The 24,770-nt window shown below is 43.8% G+C and overlaps 1 protein-coding gene across 2 annotated transcripts in view; it reads right to left on the bottom strand.

Moving 5' to 3' along the window:
- ACE (angiotensin I converting enzyme) overlaps positions 1-24,770 on the bottom strand; it is a 56,470-nt gene that overhangs the window by 7,779 nt on the left and 23,921 nt on the right. For both annotated transcript variants that reach the window (XM_066586207.1, XM_066586208.1), the window contains exons 5-19: positions 23,721-23,912; positions 22,131-22,228; positions 21,412-21,584; positions 19,642-19,865; positions 19,220-19,364; positions 16,053-16,151; positions 15,420-15,542; positions 13,491-13,702; positions 11,220-11,356; positions 9,202-9,360; positions 8,819-8,903; positions 7,005-7,148; positions 6,469-6,660; positions 6,129-6,226; positions 2,325-2,494 (exon numbers count right to left, since the gene is read on the bottom strand). In XM_066586207.1, coding sequence (XP_066442304.1) covers positions 2,325-2,494; positions 6,129-6,226; positions 6,469-6,660; positions 7,005-7,148; positions 8,819-8,903; positions 9,202-9,360; positions 11,220-11,356; positions 13,491-13,702; positions 15,420-15,542; positions 16,053-16,151; positions 19,220-19,364; positions 19,642-19,865; positions 21,412-21,584; positions 22,131-22,228; positions 23,721-23,912 — 2,251 coding nt within the window. The remainder of the gene's footprint in view (positions 1-2,324; positions 2,495-6,128; positions 6,227-6,468; positions 6,661-7,004; positions 7,149-8,818; positions 8,904-9,201; positions 9,361-11,219; positions 11,357-13,490; positions 13,703-15,419; positions 15,543-16,052; positions 16,152-19,219; positions 19,365-19,641; positions 19,866-21,411; positions 21,585-22,130; positions 22,229-23,720; positions 23,913-24,770) is intronic.

Here is a 24,770-nt window from a genome sequence, read left to right as displayed (position 1 = left end):
CCGGGGTCAGTCTTGTGTATCTGAAAAAGTCGAACACTACAAAAAGAAAAAAAAAAAGTGACAAAAAAAATAAAACATAGCAATGTCATGATATGACATCAGTGTTTGAGTTACTGTTTGACCCTGTACTAGCTGCTTCAGCTTCTATAGATTTCAATTGGCGTGGAGCCAGCCATGGCACTTATACTTTTGTGCCATCCACTGCACCATCAGCAGGTCCCCAGTGATTAGCACTAGTGATAGTTAGAGATGAGCAAACCTACTCGGCCACGCCCCTTTTTCGCCCGAGCACCGCGATTTTCGAGTACTTCCGTACTCGGGCAAAAAGATTCGGGGGGGTGCCGTGAGTGAGTGGGGGGTTGCAGCGGGGAGTGGAGGGAGAGGGAGAGAGAGAGGGCTCCCCCCTGTTCCTCCCTGCTACCCCCCGCTCCGCCACGCCTCCCGGCGCCCCCCGAATCTTTTCACCCGAGTACGGAAGTAATCGAAAATCACGGCGCTCGATCGAGTAATTACTCGAAACGAGTAGGTTCGCTCATCTCTAGTGATAATCTGATATAGTCCCTTTATTCATTTTTTTCTTTATTTTACACCTTTACTCTCCAGCTCTGGTGACTCCCTCTCAAGCACTGGAATACACAGTCCACGTAATCTGGCGGCACTCAATCAGCATGCAATCTTAAGCAGACATGTACCTTTAAATTATTGTACATGATAGCTCAACCAATCACAGGCTTCAGTGGTCCTTTTTCAATGCCGCTGAAGCCTGTGATTGGCTAAGGGGTCAGGTACTTAACTTACAGCACATGACCATTTGCAGCCAGAAGGAGCAGGAAGAGCAGTAGTACCAAGGCTCCAGCACTGGATGGGGACCCACTGGAGCAAGAACATTCATTTTTTGTTTTATACAATTTTCAGCCTATACATTTTTTTTTTATCTCTGAAAGCTGTATTAACGGGGCACTATGGGGGATCAATACCATCCAAGGGACACTATTGAGGAAATTAATACCATCCAAGGGGCACTATCACTTCGTAAGGGTCATAGTGGGCATTACTGTTTAATGTTTCCCAGTTTGTGCTCTTACTGTGTGGGGCACTAAGAGGCGCACTGTTTGGGATACGGGAAGTGTCATTTAACTGTGGTGCACCATCTTCGGTGGCTCAATAAATGGGCAGTTATCTGTTTGGCACCATTTCAGGACAATATATGGTACTACTGTTTAGGAATGCTGCCTGTGTTGTACTGTAGGTAGGTAATTAAAGTTTTGACAAGTCTAGTTATTTCTGAAGCACAGTATTTACAGATACCATACCACACAGCAGGTGTAGTCCTAGGGAAAGATAGCTGCTTATTATGTGCTAGTTTTGTACAAAGTTTGTATAGGTTGGGGAAGTTGTTAATGGGATGTGGGAAAGAGGATCCAAAGATATCAATTTCAAACTTTACAGAAATAAGTGGTGGTTGGAAGAAGTTATTATGGTGGCCTGGGCCGGATGCAATAGACACAAAAGTGAACTCCGGGGTGGACATCACCTGCGAGTCACTAAATATAACTGTACTGTAGTCGCTTATATGGTCTACAGACCACTTGTATAGAACTCTTATCTACCACAGTGCAATTACTTTATGGTGGCAATATCGGTTTTTGCATAACTACTACTCTAAATTAGGATATGCTTCTATGATGCAGAGCTCTAGATCGTAGACAGGCTTTCAGGCTGGGACACTCCTGTACTAGGAGAGCAAAACTGTACATGTTTGTCTGAAATTGGCTATATAGAGATTGAATATAGTTTTGGTGTTGTGTTTATGGCATGAGCTTGGTTCTTGTACGGTATGCAACAAGCTTGATGTTCTGGTACCTTTATGTGTTATGGCATTGGTTAGAACTGTGACCCCGGAGTGCAGCATGAAGACTGCAGACCTTGTGGGATTCTGTTATGCAATAAGAACATACGGAAAGCAACAACTGGATGAGAGCAGTCGAAAAAAAATCTAAAAAAATTCGCCTGCTCAGATAAACCCAGATTTTTGTTGCACCGTGGTGATGAGATCACAATTGGACACAAGCAACATGAATGCATGAACCCTTTGTTAGCACTTTCATCTACCATGCAACAGGTACAGAATGATGTTATCGCCTAGTAGAATCTATGCTATAATGAATTGCTGCAGTTCTGAAGGCCAAAAGGCGTCCCAACATGCTTCTAGGTAGGGGGCTCCAATAAAGTGGCAGTTTGCAAGAATGGCTGGATTTGGTTAACTATACCAATTTGACACTTTATACTCAAACCCACAGGGGTATTTAATGACGGTCCTGTACCTAAAGTCTTTCCTGTTATAGAAATCCCAGGCAGAGGCGTGACAAACCACCTCTCTGTCAGTAGGCTTCACAAGCATGGATTTGTTCCAGAATTCTTCCGGCATGGGGAGAAGACCTAGAGACTGAAAGAAGTTGTCTGATTCTTGAAACATTCTCTCAGGGGTCCATTTCTAGAGGAAAGAAAAAAAAAAATGAAATCAGTTCATTGCATAAAGAGGAGAACACTTTACATTAAGTAACAATTTTCAAGCTCCGTTTGCCCTTATTGTATGGAATACTACAGTTTACAGTAGCTATAGACCCATCTTGTAAAGAGCCCAGCATTTTGTGACCCCTTTGGGAGTACTCACTAATTATAAACAATGAAAACAAAACAGATTTCAAAAACCATGAGGAATACACAAATACAGTAGAACCTCAACTAATGTCATTAATCCGTCCGGAAGCAATGACCTTTAGTAGAAATCAATGTTAGTTGAGGACATTATTTCCATAGGAATGAATGCAAATTCAATTAATTGGTTCTAGATGTTCCAAAAAACACACCAAACCCCATTTAATATAGAGAATAACTCTGGTCTTTTATAATCATTCAGTATTGTTTTTGGTATTGAACACAACTGTAAAGAATAAATTAACATTGCAGGGACATTATAGCAGTACGAATCACTGTTATCTGTGGTTTGACATAGGACTGCAGGGACATTATAGCAGTATGTATCACTATTATCTGTGCTTTGACATAGGACTGCAATAATTTATTTGCAAACGTTTCTTTACTGTACTCACATTTTGCATTACAGTGGGGATTCAAGAGGTAGGCAGCATTCAGATGGCATTTTGGGGATTCAGCTGCTGTACTGTCAGGAGGCAGGCAGACAGCAACGTTCAGCCGGCACTGCACTCAGGATGGGGAGGAGTAGGTGCGCGCTGATGCAGAAGCAGGAAGTGACCTGCATCAGCTGCACGCCCGAGGTCATGGAGCGGTTGGTGCCCTTATCTGAGGAATGCAACTTTGAGGGACCGCTGCTGCTTTGACGCATCGACTTTACTTGAAAAACAGCTTTACTTAAAGGGGTTGTCCGGCCACAAAGGGTAAAGTTTTTTATAAAAATGTTGCTTCCCTTTCAGTAAGCATGGTAACACAGCATACAGGGGCTCAAACTGGCAGGCAGAACAGCTGGAATGTCCGTTTCTTACTTTAGAATCTCATGTTCAATGCAGCTTTCAAAGATGGCGCCTCTGTGCTGCCTTCCCACAATGCTCTGCGCTGTCCCTCTTCTGTGTGCGTGCTCCCAATGGCAGCAAGAGGCATGAAAAGGCAGGATTTCCTGGCCTCGCTCCGCTCCTGTCCTAGCCCCGCCCACGACATGCCCACCTTTATTGAACTGATCTACAGTCTCTCCCCGCCCCCTGCTGTACACTGTACTTACAGGGGGCATGGCCAGGGGAGACTGTTTACTCTTATGATAGGATTTTATCCTGAACCACGAGTGTATAACAGCAGTACTGTGAATGGAGAGGGGCGGGGGAGAGCAGAGAGAGAACTCTCCTGCAGCGCCCCCCCCCCCCTTACTGCTAGTGTAATGTGACAGCACCCCCTCCCCACCACCACCACCACTAGTGTAATGTTACAGAATCCCCCCAGCCACTATGACAGCACCCCCCTGCCCCCCCGCTACAATGTGACAGCACCCCTTACCAATAGTGTAATGTGACAGCACCCCCTGCCCCTCACCTGCTACTATAATGTGCCAGCACCAGCACGTGTAATGGTACAGCAATCCCCTCCCCCCTGCTACTATCATGTGACTGCACCCCCTGCCCTCCCCCTCCACTACTATAATGTGACAGTACCCCTTACCAATAGTGTAAGGCGACAGCACCCCCTGCCCTCCGCCTGCTACTAGAATGTGTCAGCACTCCCACCACCACGTGTAATGGTACAGCAATCTCCCAGCTACTATAATGTGACAGCACCCTTTTAAATGGTGAACAATGACCCCCCCCCCATATTATAATATACATTTTTGTATTACATATAATACCACACACTATAAAGATATCTATAAACGCATGCATTTGTACTGTGGGTGTAGGGATACCGCCTATAGTTTCGGCATGTGATCTGCGCATATGCATGGGACTTTGTTTCTGGTCTGCACGTGCGCCAAGTGCTTTAAGTACCGTAGTTTAGCATCTACTTCCTCTAAGTGAATCTGATGTGTGCACCCCATTGTTCACAGCAGCATCATTGCAGGTAGTGCCGATGATTGCATGAAGTCTTGTGGAAGCATATTTAAAGCTGGTGGAGATTTATGGAGCCAACAGAAGACAAAAAAAACCCAAGACATCCCACTGGTCTTAGTTGGCCCTAGAAACCAATCACCGCGCAGCTTTAATTTTGAATTCTGCTTTGGCGAAATGAAAGCTGTGCTGTGATTGGTTGCAACCAAGTCTCTTTAGACAGTTTCATAAATTTGCGCCAATGTCCTTTACCCTGAGGAAGATTCAAGATTGGCATCAGGTATGCGCTAATACTCATGGGTGGGTAGTCATCTTAGGTGGATGCTGCCTTGTGAAGTCACCCTTATCATATATCCCAGCAAAAAAAAAAAAAAATGCTCTAGAATACATACTGTCAAGTTTATAAGACATTGCAACAAATTGTGAACCCATAATACTTTTTGGCAACTAATCATCTGTATTCTACATCTCTATGGGTGTATTTGCTGCATGTCTTTCTGGATTACTCCATGCTTATTGAAAAAGATTTAAAAGCATAATCACAGAATACAACACATCTGGCAGCATTATGCTCTGGTTCTTTCTAGTATATACTATATACACATGTTCAGAGTTGATGTCGTTTGATAATGGAAGGAAAGTAGACAAATTTGACTGTCTAGCCCATTTTAATGGCAGCATTCCTTCAAATCAATGCTTAGACTGTAATACACGTCTGTAGAGCAGGGATTGGGAATCGAAAAACCAAGCCAGAACCCATAGACAGCTGTTTTGGGGGTTTTGCCCATCAGTGTGCAGTAGGATCCTGGCTTAGCTAGCGAGAGGCCCGTGACGTGGGTCGGGAGGGGTATCATTTTTTAGAGAGCGCACCAAGAAGGGGAATGAGAAGACTTATAAGGCCATCCATGCTCCTCTGGGTAATATGTAAATAAGGAAGATGGAACAATATCCCTGCAGCGCCACCTATTGGATGGCAGCGTTTATTATAAGTCTCCTTATTCACCTTCTTGGTGCTCCCCCTAAGGAGGAGTGATATAAGCCCTCCTAGCCCATTTGATTAATGGCCCTGTATATACACTAAAACTATACACACATACACGGGTAGCACTACAGACAAAGCTATAACTGAAAGCACTAGATTTTTCTGGAAAAAAACCCAAAACTTTATTTAAGCATAATGAAATCTATGAGGAAATAAAACTGAAATGTTTTCAGTTTTAATTCAGTCTGTTTCAAAAACGGAACAAAGATGGAATTCTAACTGAAGCTTTAACCCTTCATGTACCCATAGCCTACAATGGGTCAGACAGTTCAAAAAATGTACACTTTTCACTAGGTTTGTGAACTTCTAGGAATTCAAAAAAGAAATGCCTCCTGTGTTTGTCACAAAAATAAATTTTTATATTTCACACTTTTTAAATTAGTCAATTGGAAGGTATGGGGAAACAAAAGGCTTTACACAAAAAGTATATTTCTTAGGCATTTGAGAACAAAAACTATTCAATCAAGTTTTTGGATTCCACTTTTGTCTGGCTAAATACCCCAGTGTCCACCTACCTGGGCGATCATGGCAGGAGTAGCATCAACTTGCGCTGCATTGGGATATGGGACCCCAAGCTCATATATGTTGGACCAGGACTGTGCCCACATGTTCCCTATAATAGATACATTTTATGAAATACTGAACATTTCAAGCATCACTCTAGTTGTATTCATGTATTTGGCAAGAATTCAGCCATGAGGTGGAGGTTCTAACTTTAATATCGGACTGTGAAATAGAGTCCAGTGCTATATTAAATGCATCTCATAAAATAATCCAAGAACCCTTAAAAATATTTAAAAAAAGATTCAATTATAGAATTTTCCAATTGCAAAATATGGAAACATGTGTTCTCACCAAGCAGGTGGGCAGGAATAGGCCCCTTCAGATTAATGTGTTTGTCTCCGTAAGTCTTGTGGAGCGCCCGGCGCACATAGGCATGGAGGCTTAAGTAGAGCGGCTCTAACTCATGAAAAAGTCGCTCAACATCACTTTCAAAAGTTGGGGACTCGTACCAGGATCTCCAGTATGCACCATTGTCCGCATGATCTAAAAGAAGATCAGATAGTTGAGAAACTGCTGACGTTGTTTGAGACGAGGACAACATTTAATAATTTAAACATGGCTGTAAATGGAAGCAGGGGATTTGGCGCTACCGTCTACGGTGCATTCACATATTGTGGATTTGGTGGACAATCCACTTAAAATTCCCCACCATTGTGAATCTTAATGCAAATACACAGCAGACTTCAACCCCTTCTGTGAAATTTGCTGCAGATCCTCCCCAAAATCCACCATGTGTGAACACACCCTAAAGATGGTGATGAAAGTCTGCAAAATACTTTACAACCAAGTAATGTTCAAAGGCTTCCGGTCACTTTATTCAGTCTTACTGTTCAGTCTTGCCGCTTCGTTCGCAAGATTCACATATTCTATGTAGTTGGTACGCATTTGTTTGCCAGAAGAGTCTCTCCAGCCTTTCCAGGCAAATAACAGTTCATCGTAGTCTCTTGACTTGGCCATTATCTCCGTTAGATCTTAATATACAAAAAAAAAAAAAAAAAAGGTTTTAGAGAACTTCTCAGCATAGAAAAAATGGGTACTTTATTATGGTATGCAGACTGCTTTGCTTTGATACATCGCCACTGGGTTGTTCCAGAACTTCGTGATGCCATTGATCTAAACACGAAATTGCAATACTGAACCCTTCTCATTTTTGCCTTTTTAGCATACAGATTTTCCCATTTTACTGGAACACCCTTGCATTGCTGGCTTTTTTTCTTTAGGGATGTCAAAAAGGAGGTCTCATCTTAGCAATTCATGGGTTTTGATATTTTTGTTTTGTTTTCTCTCCCTCAGATCTTTTTGGAATACAGTATTGTAAATTGGTCGTTGTGTAAGCTTTGCTTCTATTGGTCAGTGATTTTCTGGCCTTACTTTATTTTCTGATACAACTGCAGAGATTTTTTGTTATATGCACAGTATTTTCATATACCCGACTATGTAGATGTTCAACCAGCAGCTATGGATTGATACACTTCACTCCTAGATCCGGTCGTCAGTGCCCAAACTACGTAAAAATGGATTTGTCGATAAAGACAACCTGGTTCTACTCCATAGAAGTCCCGTTATTGTAATTCATGGCACCAGTGCAAATGAGGCGACAGTGAGTGGGTGTCATAAGCAGTACACATAATGGCTGAAGGACATTTAGCGTCTCAGTGCCCAAGCACCTGGAAGTTGTTCCAACAGACACAGGGGTCCATATCGATGGTGCCACCCGTCTCTGGATGGTGAACAAAACAGTTAGAGCAGCTCCTGCTTGTTGAACAATCAGATGATCCTCTAGTAATGGTCTGTCAAGGGCATCCAAAGTCCAGTCTCCTTAGGTGTTGTGACCAGTGGATGCATAAGGGCACACAGTCTGGTCAGAACAGCCCAGGTAGTGGCAATTTGTCGATACGACCATCCAGCTTCTTGCATCCCAATAATGCGCCCCTCTGACTCTGGTAAAATCTCTTCTCTGCATCATAGAGGTGTCTAGTGGTCAACGAGCTCTACACAAGCGGAAGAAGTCACTGCACACAAGGGGCCTCCGAGAGCCTTTTATAGGCCAAGGGGGAACCACTATTAGGGCCTCCCATAACAAGACCGTTCATCTAAATCACCACAACTCTCATCATTTACATATCTGCCCGAGATGGAACTGCAGGACGAGTTTTGCAGCAAAACGACAACTTCTTTTGGGGATTTTTTGACAAAGTGTATGTCTATATATTCTATTTTAAAAGCTTTTGGGTGGTACAGTGTCAGAATCACAGTGTAAGCCGTTCACCTCACCAATCCCTTGTCATTCCAGTTTCAATATTCTATGCATCCCCAGTGACACACAGGAAGTGCCAACTCAGCCAATCACTAGCCACAGCAGTGACTCACCTGCGCTGGTGATAGGCTGTTGGCATTTCTTGTGACCTCATTCTGGGTTTGTATATACAGCAAAGCTTAAGTGAACTATGGAGAAAATATTACATTGGAGCTCCTCTAGTGGCCACTGAAATTTTAAGATTTTTCTCATTTAATGTGAATAGTCCAGTTTTTAATTATAGTAGTTTTTTTCCGACAATTCGTTCTTTTTTAATACAAGGTTTGAGAAACTTACAACCATTCCTACAGTTTGTATATTAGACTTGCTACAATGCATTCTCACCTGGGTCCAGAGGCATACACTTGTCACCTTTGCATACTTGAGCCTTGCTATAGATGGTTTCCATTTCAGAGACTATTTCGTTGTACTGAAATGTAACAAAGTGGCGCTTTATGAATCCAGTTACACTTGCTATCAGACACAAACAAGTAATTTTGAAAACAGAGGCCATAGCAGTAATCAGTTTACTGTAGATTTAGCTACTGTAACCCACAGCACCGCCAATGGTGAAATATAGCATTACATGCCAGCCCTTCAAAAGGAATGACCAACCATGTAATGCAGAATTTAGAGTGAGCTAATCTGAGAAAGCGGCTCTAACAGACAATCTGCATAATAGGAGGGTCCCAAGTGCCACCCCATTCCCCAACACCATCAGTGCTCACCCTTCTCTGCTTATCCTCTGGCAATGCAGCCTTATCAATATCACTGAGCTTCCGCAGTAGCCGTTGGGTCTCTGGGTTTTGGAAGTCACTGTAATCAAAGTTCCTCGCCCGTAGTCCATATTGCAGGGTATGATTAGACATCGCTAGGTTCTTTTCCAGCTGTAAAAGAGCAAGAGCAGTTAAAAGCCATGGAAATGCTTGTGCATGAAACCACACGAAAAAAAAAAAAAACACAGGAAGGGGGGGCATTCCCAGTACCATCAGCTGGTCTTGAGAATGCACACAGGTTCAGCTCCCCCACCAGTCTAGTCCTGAGTGGACGTGGTTATACTACAGAGCCTCTGAAGGACTCTATTGCTCTCATCCTCTGTAGCGTTGGTCCTTTTTTTTCCCCCTCACTGCGAAGAGGAGAAAGTTTACGCAGAGCGAGTTATAGGCCTCTAATAGTAGCATTCTCTGCTCTGTCATACTGATCTCCTCCACATTCCCCAGCACTGTCATACAGCCATCTAAATACTTAGTGTAAAAGCAGTGAATGCATATTCAGAGCAGGCTAGCAGAGGAGTCTGCATACTCTGGAGAACTGAAATCTTAAGACATTCTGTCAGTCTGCAGTGCTTTGGAAAATACAAGCATAGAAATTAAACAATCAGAAATTTTTAATGAAAATCAGAGTACAAAAAAAAAAAAAAAGGCTAATTTCCAAAAACTCATTTAAAAGACAAAAAGTACAGATTGCCTAGGCTTTTAAAATATCAAACCCTTATCCAATATACTATATTGAATGCATATTTGGATTAGCACAAATATAAAATACAATTACACCTGCAAAAATACTTTTTGTATCCTAATGTTCTCAGAGCGATCCATTAGGCTGGGGAGCGGGCGTCCGCCTTTGGATTTCTTTGCAAATCCTGCCCATAGACATGCTATGGAGGAAACAAAAATATATCTATCTATATCTAGATATCGCTTTTCTATGTACACAAGCGAAAATAAATTGCAATTTTCCACTTCCGAAAGGGGGGGGGGGGGTGGATGAATAGCAGCATGTCCTATTCGAGTGCGGACAGCTTCTATTGAAGTCAATGGAAGCAGCCCTTTCGCAATGACAATGACAATGCAGAAGGGTCGCAGATGCCACATAATCGCCTGACAGCGCAGCATTTTCTGTACTGCACATGTGCACTGGCCGGCACATCCGCAGCACAGAAAAGAACCATCCGGATAGGTACTCTTGGGTCTCTGGCTGGGAACAGGGTCGGATTCCAGTCTGACCCGGCAGTGTGCAGGCAGCCATAAGCAGAAAGCTTAGAGATGCTTTCCAGTTTACTTCCATTTTCTGATCTGTTTTTAATAACACTGCATCAGTCAAAAACGCTATTGTGAATGCTTACTGAAACAAAGCGTTACAACAAGCTTTCACAACTATTTTGGTTTCTTCATCAGGATAATAGCAAATCTCAAAAATATCCCATTTTGGGCTCCTGTCCACAGGCGTTGCGAAATCCCACGTGGAAGTCAAGCCTGGGAGCAGGAACCGGCAGGCGGATCTCCGCATTTAGCCTATCTGACAGATAAGCTGACCACGGAGAATTGCTATGATCTTCTACTTGTGGACAGGGGAGAGCGTGCATTTTGTTCCCCGCGGCTGGATCATCAGTGTAGGGGACGCAATTCAAAAATGCCCGTGGACAGGCAGCCTATCTGGTGCAGAGAGACCTGGTGCCCCTCGATCAGAGATTCCGTATTTACTCACCTGCTCATCCTGTTCTGCTATTGTTTTTAGTGCAGATTAATTACACCAGGGGTGTGTGTGTGTGTGTGTGTGTGTGTGTGTGATGAACCTGAAGTGGTTTTGAAGGCTTGCTTTAACTTTGTTACGCAATTAAAAAGGCATATTTACAAGGTTACTTAGTTTCTCTTCCGGAGAACAGTCACGTATTGGCCAACTATCTGCAGAGTTTTGACCCATACAGATAAGTCCATACACCGATTCCGAAGCCTTCGCTCCTTACCATGATTTTGTTGTTGTAATCTGTGAGGTTTGTATTATAGGCCCATGAAGCTTCTGTGTATGCATTCCACACCACCTCTGCTGTACTGTTGTATGTACTTAGGAAACTGTCTGCATCCCTCTCATTGGCATTTTTCTCTGAAAAAGGAAAAAACATTTGTAGGATTCTTATGAAGTAGCTACAACTAAGATGTCAAAACGAAACATGTGGACAGTTTAGTGAGCCCCAAGAGCCCTTACTACAGCACACCATGCCAGACTACCCAGTTTCCCAGAAAATAAGACATACCCTGGAAACAAGCCCTAGCCTAGTTTTTGGGGAGGCTTGAAATATAAGCATTACCCTGAAAATAAGCCCTAGTTACACTACATTTAAAACAAAAACGCTAAAAACACACCACACACACAGCTACCTAGCAGGCTTGGTCCAGGTCCCCCCTCTCGAGGCTCAGCGCAGTTTCCGCAGTCCTCAGCCGCTTGGTCAACCTCACTTCCTGGCTACGGGATTAATAAATCCCACCTCCAGGAAGGTGGCTGTGATTGGTTCTCCGACCGCTGCTCAGCCAGCCATCACTTCCTGGAGGCGGGATTTATGAATCCCATGATCAGGAAGTAATGTTCTAGGAGTGGCCAAGAACTGTGGGAAGTGTCAGCTGTGGAGAGCAGTGGAAGGGACCTGGCCTGCTAGGTAAGTTTATTAAGACCTTCCCTGAAAATTAAGTCCTAATGCCCTGTCTGGGGCAAATTTTTTTTTTAATATAAAACAGGGCCTTACTTTTGGGGAAACCACTATCAACATTTTAAGATTCTAAAGGGCCCTTTTACACTGGGTCATCATACAAAATCAATGAGTTGTGCAAAAAGTAACCTTTCAAGCAATGCTCAGTCAGCAGTTTTCAGCTCCTTCCGGCAGTTTAAGACGACCCCATAAAGAGCTGCAAGCAAGAAGAGAACTGTCGAAGGAGCTGGAGCACTCCAAAGTGAAGAATACCTGCACTGTCAAACTATGCTTTCAAGCAACGTCCATTCACATGCAAACCCCTCCTTCCAACAATTGCTCAGTGTAAAGAGACCGTAACATTCAGTTGTCCAATTATAAAGTAATCAGAAAGAATACAACAAGTCAAACATCTAAAAAGATGCTCCAGAGTTGGCATTTCATGGAGGAGACAAGGAAAGGCTAAACATGTGAGGAGAGAGGATACGTCCTTTTAATAGGGACTTCAGAACAAACTGCATGGAACCGAATGCCGTCACCGATGGCTTCCGTCTCCTATAGTAGAAGCAGGTAGCGCACGTTCCCATGAAGAGCGTACATGTGCTGCCAGCAGTGTATACAGCTCATGCATCATCCTGGGACTATAGGGAAGTCAAAGGGTGGTTCTACTGTGATCACTCATGGAAGGGCTTATTAAACACATTGACAGGTACAAAACAAAAGTGATACCCTGCAACGTTCTCTATTGCTTTTTAAGTTTTTCCTATTGTGACAAGAGTTAAAGTATTTCCCCAGCAAGCTATGAAAAAAGGAAACAGTTAAGGCCGGCTGCATACGAACGGATTGGATTCTGCATGCGGAAACCTGCAGCGGAAGCCGGCCCTGACCGCAGCCGGCATTAGTGCGTACCTGTTTTTTCTTTTTTTATCTGTACTGCAGATGGCTGCGGCGAGCCTCCATCAGACATGCACTGTACAGGTTTTTTTTTTAAAGGTTTTCTCCTGCACCGTCACCAGGCCATCGCATGCAGAATGCAGCCCAGTGCCCAGCTGACATCTGCGCATACCTGCCTTTCGTACATCTTCTCTGTACTGCAGATGGTCCGCACGGCAAGCTGTCAGACATGCGCAGTACAGCTTTTTTTTTAAACCTGTTTTTCCCATGATTATGTGGAATTCGCGACCTTTTCACAATAGCAATGTCATTCCTCGGCTGCAACCCATCTCGGACAGCGCAAGGACACTATTTCATTATCCAATTTACATAACACGGTTCACATGGTGAAGTCCTGGTATGCGTTTCCCAATGTCAGTCAGCTATCAGTCCATGTTGGGAAAATAGACTCAGTGCATCTAGCCTCATAGGCCTACATGGTGCCGTGTGTTGGCTGTGGATTAACAGACAGCATACTGCTCCAAATACAGTAGTATTAGGCACCTAGCTTGTAACCGGTACCATACGCCAACTAAAAGAAATGGGCACAGCAAAACTGAGCTTTTCTTCCAGTTTTCAAATCCTATAGGACTAAAGAGACCATTTCAGATGTAAGCTCACCAATATCCCCAGGATATCCATCAGGAATAGGGGGCATCCATGCAAAGTCTGGCCAGCCAAGCGTTTCTCCATTTATTCTATTTTGTTCTTCCAGCCATGTAGTGACCGGCTGGAAGTACTCCAAGAGTGGCCCAACGTCCATTCTGTCTGTTCCGGTCATCTCCTTAAGAATCTCCTGCCAAGGCCGTGAAGAACCGGCACGGAGAACTTTCCTAGTGATAGAAGCGATCAGTTTTTCAGAATGCCAATTAACCAACATTTTAAGCCAACCTCCTGGTCCTGAACAAAATTGGCTGCACCGCTTCTCTGACTAGCTGATGTATGCCATCAGTAGACTAAAAGTTATTACACAGGGCAATTGCAGTTTCCAGCTAGAATTTGGGCAAATTCAAGCAATAAATTAGCCTGTGTCTATATGACCACCAACAGGGCACAGAGAAATTGCTCACCTGTCGGATTCACTTGGGTTTTTAGAATAGAGGCTGTGTAGACATGAGCCGCTCAATCGGAGCAACTCCTGTTTACTGAGATTGGAAGCGAATGGTTGGAAAGATCCCAGGTCTGCTCCACCACCATTCATTCAAGCATAGTTGGACGTTAGTCTGCAGGATGACTGTCGGGCATTAATACAGCCAACAGTTGTCTGATGTGAAGGAATATGGGACAATACCTCTGCAGTGCCACCTATTGGATAGCAGCATTCCTTTAAATCAATGTACAACTTTTTAACAAGTCTGTTAAACAATGATTGGGAATACGAAATTTTGTTTCCTATTCCCAATCATTGTTTTACAGACTTGTTAAAAAGGCATACATTGATTTGAAGGAATGCTGCTATCCAATAGGTGACGCTGCAGAGGCATTGTTCCATCTTCCTTATTTGCATAAATTACCCAGAGGAGCGTGCATGACCTTATGAGTCTCCTCACTCACTTCTGTGCCTCCACACACTTTTTGGGTGCTCTCCTTAAGGAGAGATGACATCCCTCTTGACCCAAAGAACCTTAAGACACTACATGCTGCTCTGACCGGCCATGGCTGCTCACACGGACAGCACTTGTCCAATCAAAGCAGCGTATAGTGTCTCAGACTAACATACTTTTACACAATGTGCGTCAACTAGAAAAGCGGTTTGGCCATCTCTGTCCAAGAACGGAGATCACTTTCATCTCACATATCCAAAAGAGCAGAATTTTAAAAAACGGAAGGATTAATATAAAGTGCTATAGAGAAGAGACAAATGGTTGGATGTGGAGGTCATAGATCAGTCTGTCTCATCAAGTGCTGCATAAACCCAGAGTTAATAAGAGGGGGGGGGGGGGGGTTAGTACCCTCATCTGTAAGCCAGATAGAAGAGCAGCTTTCTCTTGCCATGCAGGACATTGGCAGCCTATTGCTTTAAATAGGAACAGTGTAAGGAATAGTTTATTCTGGTGACTCTAAATGCAAATTAGTAGCTATGGATTCCCTTACAGAATACCACTGCAGCAGGACGCCATATTAGTTTAATGCGGTTGACCAATTGTAAGCCATTGATGGCTTAAATCGGCAAGATAGGCCACCAATAATAGATCAGCAGGGTCCTGCTGTCTAGGACCACCGCTGATCCACTGTTCGCTGGGCCAGTGTACTTAGGTGATTGAAGTGAATGGGAACGTAGCCTGTAATGCAAAGTCTGACCACTGCAGTGGAAACAGCTGTCTGCCTTCTGATAATCCACCCTGACCAGAGGTGGTCCTGAGTGATGGACCTGAGACAATCTACTATTGAAGGCCTATACAGAGAACAGGCCGTTGACAGTCTGCAACTGGACAACCCCTTTAACACAAAGGACCAACAAAAGGGGATTGTGTGAATCCGACAACTTTTAATAGGAGTGGGTTACAGTTAGTGGCCATACAAGCAGCTATATAGGGACTTCATACTCACCCAAGTAAGTCACCCGCCTTGGTAGATTGATAAATATCACACTTATGGAGAGGGCCAGTTTGGTTGGCTGCTGCACAAAGCGCCTTGTGGAACTGGAATTGTAGCACAAAACTTACAAAGTATCTGAAATGCAGAAGAGATGGTACATGAGTGTTTGGGTTCAGCTTAATTTTTCCTCAGTCTAGGACAAGTGTGGCTTAACCCTTTCCAATCCACTGTCTGGAACTATACAGCCTTAAATCATAATGTCTTCAGAGGTCAATGTTGGAAGACATCCGTCAGGGTTCTCTTACTGTATATTGCCAGCCTCTCTGCTGTCAGAGCCTATCCAACGTGTCACCTCATGCAGTACTGGCTTTAGCCAGCATACAGCGCCATTGTATAACGGCAAAAAAAGAGTAAGTTCCCTAGGATAACCAGGATATAAGTTGGATTGGAAAGGGTTAAAGTGGTTGTACATGATTATGTAAAAAAAGTGAAAGTGTCACATCTGTCCACAGGTTATGTGCAGCAATGCTGTTTAGCCTCATTGACCATCAAGGAGCTGAGCTGCAATGCCAAATAACCCATGGGCAGAGGTGGTGCCATTTCCCCATGTTAGTATGCCAGGAACAGAAAGTAGCAATAAATCACCTGATATAGGGGGTATTGCCTGGAATATGATATTTTGCACCAGGGTCAAACATGGTTTCATCACGGGGCACTGGTGGGCAGATTCCTTGATATCTCGTTCTGAAATACAAAATTTGAACATACATTACATAATGGCCACAAATGAAGAACAACAAGATAAATGTCTCCAGTGGATTGGCGCTTTAGTTCCAAGTCTGTTATTTTGAAGGCCACATTACCGTCATTTGTGACAAATTTATCAAATGTCAGACTGATAAATTAGTTGCATCTTTAAATATGTCTGGAGTCACTCTTAAGCTATGCAGTTACAGGAGTGAGATGACAGATTGTGACTTTCTAAAGTCACATGTCATAGATTTATCCAAGAACCTCACCCTATTTTCTCTTCACTTTGAGAAGTGGCATGAAAAGTGTACAACAGGTAGAAGTTGCAGATTTTTAGGAACTCCTACTTTGACAGAAAAGCTCCACAGAGCCCTCGATAAATCCCCCATTCTTCTAGGATTATGATAAAAACTTATATATTTTTCATAAATGGTAGGGAATTACCACAAAAGTAGATTTATACCAACATATGAGATCTAGAAATACAGGGCAGGGTCATGGGTGGTAGGGATGGTAACTATCCCAGGCAGTCATACGCTTAACGTTAGGGCTTGTTTTCAGAGTTACCAACTCAATAGTACTGTTCTGTTTCAGCTTATTGGTAAAAGCAGGAAAGAGCGAGGTTGGAGAAGTAACATTGCCTCTGGGGCAATGAGAATCCCAAAGAGTCCAAGCGTCCATGGATCAGTGTAGAGAAGTCTGTCCTGGAAAGTGGGGCAAGACTTTCTACAAGATGAGGCAGTAAGACTTTGCTCTTCCATATGTTGGCTGTGGCAAACTGGTATCTGTTTGGTCTAAAGGTTTTTAGGGCGTATATTCAGAAAAGGTCAATGGGTCTAGATTGATAGCTTGACCAATAGATGCCCAAATAAGATATTAGTTCTCAGCCCTTACATTCTGTTGAGTACCTGTGCTGTTGCCAATGGCCCCTTCCACCAAGGGGCCTCATTCAAGTCCTTGACTGGGGAAAGTAGGGTGGGGTGCCTGTGGAGGACTGCAACTTAACAGTTAGGTGGATGACAATCAACCCCATGAAAGATGTCGAAAGCGTGGAGGAGTCCTTCTCTACAAGTCTTGCTGAGGCCTGGGGTACTGCATTACAATTGCTGGATTAGCGTCCATAACAAGTGTAATATGGGCTGACCCCATGTGGACGCTGACCTCCTGCAGGTTACCCATGACAAGTACATTCTTGATGCTCCAGTCTTTACCAGTTAACTCACAATCATCGTTCACTCCAAAAGCCTGAGAGTAATCAAAGGTAGGTAGCAGCTGGAAATGTGGACGTGGCAGGCGGTGGTCTATGGGAGAGCACAGATTCAGCTCTGACTCAAACTTCCCGGAGAGATTCCCATCACAATCTGTCACAGCTTCAGCAGTCACCACCTGGGTACTGGACTGTGGTTTGGTGCTGTTCCTGGTACAGAAACCAAACTGGCACCAATCTGTCCTTGCTGCAAGCTCTGCCTCTTCTGCATCTCAGACACAGCATGCACACCTTTTTATATTGTGTGCGGTGTTAGCGTTGGCATGCCCCACGTGTTCTGCCACAAACATTAAATAACTACACATTAATAATCTAGGTGACCGTGTTCCAGTTTGGCCTGTAGGGGGCAAACTACATTTGCAAATACAATTTGGGTTGTGAAGCAAAATTGGGTTGTGAAGCAAAAACGAATGTTTGGCTGAATTGTAAGGGCTACAGCAAAACCTCCTTATATTGGCCACGGTTTGCATGCAGCCTTGCCAAGGACAAGTATAAATGCTCATTTCCCTGGATTCAGTTACACAACAGAGTGCAAAGCTTTAACTTTTGGAGCTCACAGAAAGACATTGGGAACTGACTTGGGGCTTATTCAGACAAGTGTCAGATTTTGCTCTAGGTCAGGAGAGGTATCATCTCTCCTTAAGGAGAGCACCTAGGTGGTGTGGGGAGACACCTAGGAGGCAAGTGAGACTTATAAGGCCATGTATGCGCCTCTGGGAAATATATGCATATAATGAAGATGAAACACTCAGCCAAGCCAGAAATCTACTGCACACTGAGGGGCAAAAACCCCAAAACAGCTGTCTGTATGGATTCTGGCTTGGTTTCCTATTCCCAATCATTGTTTTACAGGCTTGTTAAAAAGTCAGACATTGATTTGAAGGAATGCTGCCATCCAATAGGAGGCGCTGCAGGGGTATTGTTCCATCTTTCTTATTTGCATACATTACCCAGAGGAGCATGCATGGCCTTATAAGTCTTCTCACTCACATCCTAGGGGTGTGTGTGTGTGTGTGTGTGTGTGTGTGTGTGTGTGTGTGTGTGTGTGTGTGTGTGTGTGTGTGTGTGTGTGTGTGTGTGTGTGTGTGTGTGTGTGTGTGTGTGTGTGTGTGTGTGTGTGTGTGTGTGTGTGTATATACACGCTTTGTTGTGGTATCTTTTTGAACAGTGCTAAAAAAAAAAAAAAAAAAAAAAACACAACAAAAATAAAAATCTGTGATAAGCACCCAAGTAGACATATACACAATTTAACCTTCCAGGACAGATAACAGGAACTATATAGCTCAGTTGTATTAAAAAAATAAAAATTACTCCAGAAATGTTTATGTGAAATGCACAATTACAAAAAAAATAAAATCTCAGATGAGCCGACCGCTTCTCCGCACCCTGCATTTCTTATAGTGGTCAGCAGGTGGCTCTACATTAACATTTTGGAATTCCAGCATTTGTATCCACTTCATTTTTGTGAAATGTATGAAAAATTAAAGTGATGAGAATTTTACAGTAAGGCAAGTGACAGGCTCACATTAAAGACTCATGTTCACTGCAGAGCAGTGTCCAGATAGCCCGAACAGTAGGGCCTTGAGGCCCTACAGACTCCTTTGGGTGCCACATATACAAATCTATTTTGTAATACCTCCGTGTTACCTTAGTAACTGCATTTTAATAGCCGTTATCCTTTTTATAAGCCAACACCAGTTATGAAACATCCTCAACCAAAAGCAACCATTAGTCATCAAGCCCATTTCTTAAAAAGGTTTCATTCACCTGCCAAATAATTGCCCTAAAAGCTTACCTCAGATTCCACCAGTCATAGTTGTATCGATTTGGGGGAGTGCGACCACTGAAAACATTCCATCTCCACTGATCAATCAGGTAGCCAAATGGAAGGAAAGCAATCTTCTCAAGAGCCATCTTAAGGAGGTAGTTAATATCACTCTCTGCAATAGACAGCAAAAGGGGAGAGATCGATAACATTGGCATCTTAAGATGGGCTTCATCACAAGTTTAGAAACTTCTAAAGGGGCTTTCATACACCCTTCTTTGGGGGTTCCTTTACAACAGAAAGCTTGACAGCTTAAGTTTTCAGAGTAGGCCATCTAAGATATAAAAGTTTCCCCCTTAATTGGCCTCATTAGCACATTCACATACAATAACTCGTGAGGGTACCGATCTGTGGCAAAGAAACCCAACTACTTGATAAAGGAGATTACACACCAGCATCCTCTGCAACGTTCTCCAGAAGTCCGATTTTCTGCAGGTGACCTGGGGTGGATACAGAAAGGGAGAGCACATCTCCGATGGCCTCATGGAAACCTGGATTCGCTCCTCGACGCAAAGAGACTGGGAGGTCTTTATACTGCAAGTAATACTCCACATGGCCCATTTCATGGTGGACAGTGAACAACTGCTCCATGGTAACGGTGGTACATTGCTTTATCCTATGGAGCAAACAAGTTAGAAAACTTAAGCTGTGAACACTTGACAAGAGCTATACTAGCACATATTGAAGGTTTTCATTAAGGCTGCCTTTCCTAAACTCCAGTCTTCAGCACCTGGACCCTCATGGACAAAAAAAAAAAAAAACAAGACAAAGAAACAGAAAGTGTACCTCCTAGTTTCATATGAGGAATATTCAGCTTCTGCAACTATAGAAAGCACAAGGCTGGAGGCTTATATAGCCCTTCAGTGTGCTAGCGAGTGCCCTACAAAGTGTGCAGCTAGTCAGTGACCACTCACATACAACTCGTGTCAGGAGATAGCAAACCAGGAGTACCTCCAAAACCAAACTGATCTGCAAGAGTTTTTGGCAAGAGATGTAGTGCTCATCTAATACCATGCCTCTTTAACCCCTTCCCGCTCCATGACGTACCGGTACGTTATGGGAGCCTGGTACTTCGTGCAAAATGACGTACCGGTACGTCATCGGGATAGCGCGAGATCATGACTGACCTCGCGCTATCCTGCAGCGGGAGCCGGCTGTCAGTCACAGCCGGCGTCCCGCTGCGACAGCGGAGGAGCATCGGAGATGCGCCCCCCGCTGTTAACCCCTTCCCTGCCGCGATCTAAGTAGATTGCGGCAGGGAAAGAGTTCACAGAGGGATCGCGCTCCCTCTGTGTCTCCGGCCGGCTCTCGCCCGGCCTGTCACCATGGCAACAGGACGCCAGACACTGGCGTCCTGTCTTAAGCGATAAGGCATGGCAGAGCAGTAGCTCTGCCATGCCTTATGACAGTGATCATAGGCACAGTGCAACAAGTCCCTCAGAGGGACTCTAAAAAAAAAAAAAAAAAAAAAGTAAAAAAAAAGTAAACCCCCCCCCCCCTTTATGCTTTTTCTAATATTAGCATAAAAGGTAAAAAAAAAAATGAAACCCCCACATATTGGGTATTGATGCGTCCATAACGATGTGTACAAAAAGTTGAACACGCTTTTTATTTTGTACAACAAAAAGCGTTAAAAAAAAACACTAAAAAACAGAGGCAAAATGCAATAAAAGTGATCAAAAAAGCCGTACATTCCCCAAAATGGTACAAATAAAAACTACAGCTCGTCTCACAAAAAATAAGCCCTTATAGAGCTCCGTACATAGAAAAATAAAAAAAAGTTACAGGACTTTGAATGCAGCTATAGAGGGGGAAAAAAAAAAAAAAAAGATTTCCCCCCCCCAAAAAAAGGCTTTTTATTGCAAAAAAGTGTAAAAACCTTAAAAAAATAACACTTTTGGTATCGTTGTTACCGTACCGACCCGCAGAAAAAGTGTAGTGTGTCATGTATGCTGCATGATTAACGCTGTAAAAAAAAAAAAAAAAAAGCAATGTTCTGATATCATGTAAATCATATGTAGAACTGATATTTACATAACACCATCTTTAGTCCGAATTGGTCATTGAGCAGCATCCCCCCCGCCCGATTGTTTATGCCTAGTATATCTCATAGGAGAAAAGTTGCATTCAGTATTGGATAAATGAAGCTTTACACAACCCACCTGAAGTCTTTCCTGTTGTAAAAGTCCCATGCAGAGGCATGACACACCACCTCCCGGCCATCAGCGGGCTTCTGCAACATAGACTTGTCCCAGAATTCCTGGGGCATCTCAAGAAGACCCAGTGATTTGAAGAATTCTTCAGAAACCCGAAACATATGAGTTGCGTTCCAGCCCTAAAGAAATTTGACAGACCAGTATAGTAAATATGTGCGGAGTCTATACATGGTCAGTGGTCCTCACTCGTTGAAAAGGCATATTCTGGGCTTTTCTTCAACTAATGACCCATATTCTGGGCAGATTACTACTAGTTGATCAGTGGGGATTGGCTGCCTGGGATCTCTACCAGTCAGCTGATAGTCTAGCCCACTGTCAGTGCAAGGGGGGGGGGGGGGTGAACAACAACCAAAAAAGTTAGTCAGGGCCAGATGGGTCTTAGTGGCTTCACTCCCATTGAGATAAACGGATGCTCTGCGCTTCTCTTCACTTTCTGTTCCCAATTACTTCTGGTCTTGTCCGTAATGAGGATCAGGGAGTTCAAAGAAGCCCTGAGCTCCCCTTGATTTTAATGTGAGTGAAGCCACTACAACCCTTCTGCCCCCAACGAGCGATCACTCCCCCAGCACTGACAGCGGGCTGGACAACCAGCTGATCAGAAAAGATCCTGAGGATAGGTCATCAGCTGTAAAAGCTCAGAATATCCCTTTAAGACACATTCTTACCTGTTTGACCATGGCATCAGTGACATCTATGTTGGTCTTGTGTGGAAAAGGAATCATCATATCATAGATATTATTCCATTGTTGTGCCCACATGTTACCTGTAGAACACAAATGGATTAAAAGGCAAAACAGCATGCAAGAAGCAGAAGACTGATAATGTAAAAGCTTATGAGGGGCCCTCTTATCTACTGCTATGTAGACTTAAAGGTGGTATCCCAAGAAAACAACTCCAGTTCAGAGAGGTCACAGTGGGGTCCCTCACTCAGGACTCCCAACGCCACCAATCTATGAGCCAGAACACTCCATTCCGACACTTGAGCCATATGAGGAAGCTTGGAATAGGTGCAGTTTTTACACTCTGGGGAGAGTTGGACCGTAGGTAGAGTTGGACTGCCCATTGGATGGTCCAGCGCTCATTTGCATTATAGTGCCCGGAAAAAATAACATCCTTGCTAATAAAGCTGCAGTGAAACAAGTTAACAACTTCCTCGCACCAGATGTTTAACAGTATTCATTTGATACCCCAAAAAGCATAAGACAGGATTCATTTCTGGCTTCCTGCAGCTACCACTAGAGGGTGCTAGCAGTTTAGGATTTACCCATTATAACAAAAGCAGTATACAGTGAACTGCTAGTGACATCAGTCATTTACTGGGGTTGCCCAGGACAAATAAATTGATGGCCTAGCCTTACGAAAGGCCATTAACATTAATTAGATGGGTCAGACTTGGCATCCCGCAGACAGCTTTTAACCAGGCAAAGATCTGTATTTTCCAGTAGTGGTGCCTGATATTCTCTCCCCTACCCAAACATTGATGGGCCTAAGGGCTGATCGAGAAATACCCCTGGCGCTTCAGGATTTTAAAATCTCTGGCTTTTCAAGCACATGTACAGGACATGCCATAAAAATGTAATGGGTGCAGATCCCACACCCACTTATGTTAATTCCCCACCAACAGGGAAGCTGGGAGGGTGGATATAGAGCACCATGTGCAATGCCATTTCTGTAGCACTTGTGGAAGTCAATGGGAACTATGCAAACTGTAGCACAGCAAGCTGTGGCATTTCTGTAACTTGGAAGCTGTGGAAGTAGTGTGGTTAGTCATGCTATGCAGTTTGGGCAACTCCTATTAACATCTATGGAAGTTATAGAAACCCAACGGCTCAGTCAGACTCGGCTGTTGGTCATCCCTGCCACCCCAGGGTTTCAATCTTCACCATGTTTGGCCGAGATTGAAACAATCCTGTAGGCAATTAGAGCTCTTTAGCAGTTCTCCTTAGGGAATGGCGTTTAGGTTCTATTATACCACACAGAATGTTTGACCTATAAGGGATAGAAATTCCATTGGTGATGCGATTGTTCTTCGGTTACTTTCTATGTGGATTTGGATTTTCTAATAACTTGATTTGTATAGTAAATTATATTATATGTTTAGTGTTCCTGCACTGACCGGGGTTGTCTAATGTCTTGGAGGAGCCATGTAGACCCCCTTCAGTTGACACCACTGATAAACGCTCCATCCTTAATTCTGTAAGCAGTGTCTCTGGGTTGAGCATCATCCAGTCTAAGGCAGTTTTCTCTAGACTCACCCAGTAGATGTGCAGGAATCGGCCCCTTCAGGTTAATGTACTTTGCTCCATATCGCTCGTAGAGTTTTCTGCGTACGAAGGCATGAAGGTTGAGGTACAGTGGCTCCAGCTGGTTGTATAACTGCTCTAGGTCATCCTCAAAAGTGGGGGCATCATACCAAGATCGCCAGTATGCCCCGGTGTCTTTGAATCCTGTAGCATAAAAAAAAAAAAAAAAAAGGAACGTAAGATGAAGATTTTTAAATGCTTTGTTTCCAGACCGATCTCCCTCATTAAATTTAAAATAAAATGTTCCTAATACACTGCTTGAAAATAAAATAAACAATTCTCACGAACACTTAATAGCAGATGACAAAGGGGGTTTTCCAGTGAAATAGCAGTGATGACCCATCAGGATAGGTCATCAATAGTTGATCGGCCAGGGTCCATCGCTGAGCGGGCGCATGCTGTCAGTGCTGCAATAAGAGGTCGGAGCAGAAGCCGGACCTCTGTAGTGGCCAGCACTTGTAACTGCAGGCATTGCACAAAAGGTCAGCGCGAAGGCTTCCGCTCCGAACTCTGCTATTGCGGTGCTGACAGCATGTGCCTGCTCAGTTGATCGGTCGGGGTCCTGAGCAATGAACCCTGGCAGATCAACTATTGAGGACCTATCCTGATAGGTCATAAAGGTTGTACCAAATATTAAAGGGGTTTTTCAGTGACATACTACTGAACAGAAAAAAAAAAAACTTGCAGATTGAGAACGGTCTCGGTTGTGAGCCCCACCAAAGACAGGGGTTCCATGTCCCTAGTTATCCTCACAGCAGGGTTACTGCACCCCCTGAAGTGAGGAGCCTGAGTAGAGCCTTGTTTGCACCATTCACTTTAAATGGGACTGCCAAGATACGAAGTGGCACACAGCTATTTCCATTAGCCCCAATGTAATGAATATAGCAGTGCTCCTTTCATGCTGAGCTCATCGAGAGGGAAGACGACCCTTAGTGACAGTGGGACAAATCCCATTCTCAAGATCAGTAGGGGTCTCAGTCGTGAGACCCCCACTGATGTGCA

This window comes from Eleutherodactylus coqui, chromosome 13 (assembly GCF_035609145.1).
Source record: "Eleutherodactylus coqui strain aEleCoq1 chromosome 13, aEleCoq1.hap1, whole genome shotgun sequence".
Classification (NCBI taxonomy): domain Eukaryota; kingdom Metazoa; phylum Chordata; class Amphibia; order Anura; family Eleutherodactylidae; genus Eleutherodactylus; species Eleutherodactylus coqui.
Note: the sequence above shows the minus strand (reverse complement) of the source record. Positions and strands in the feature narration are given on the sequence as shown.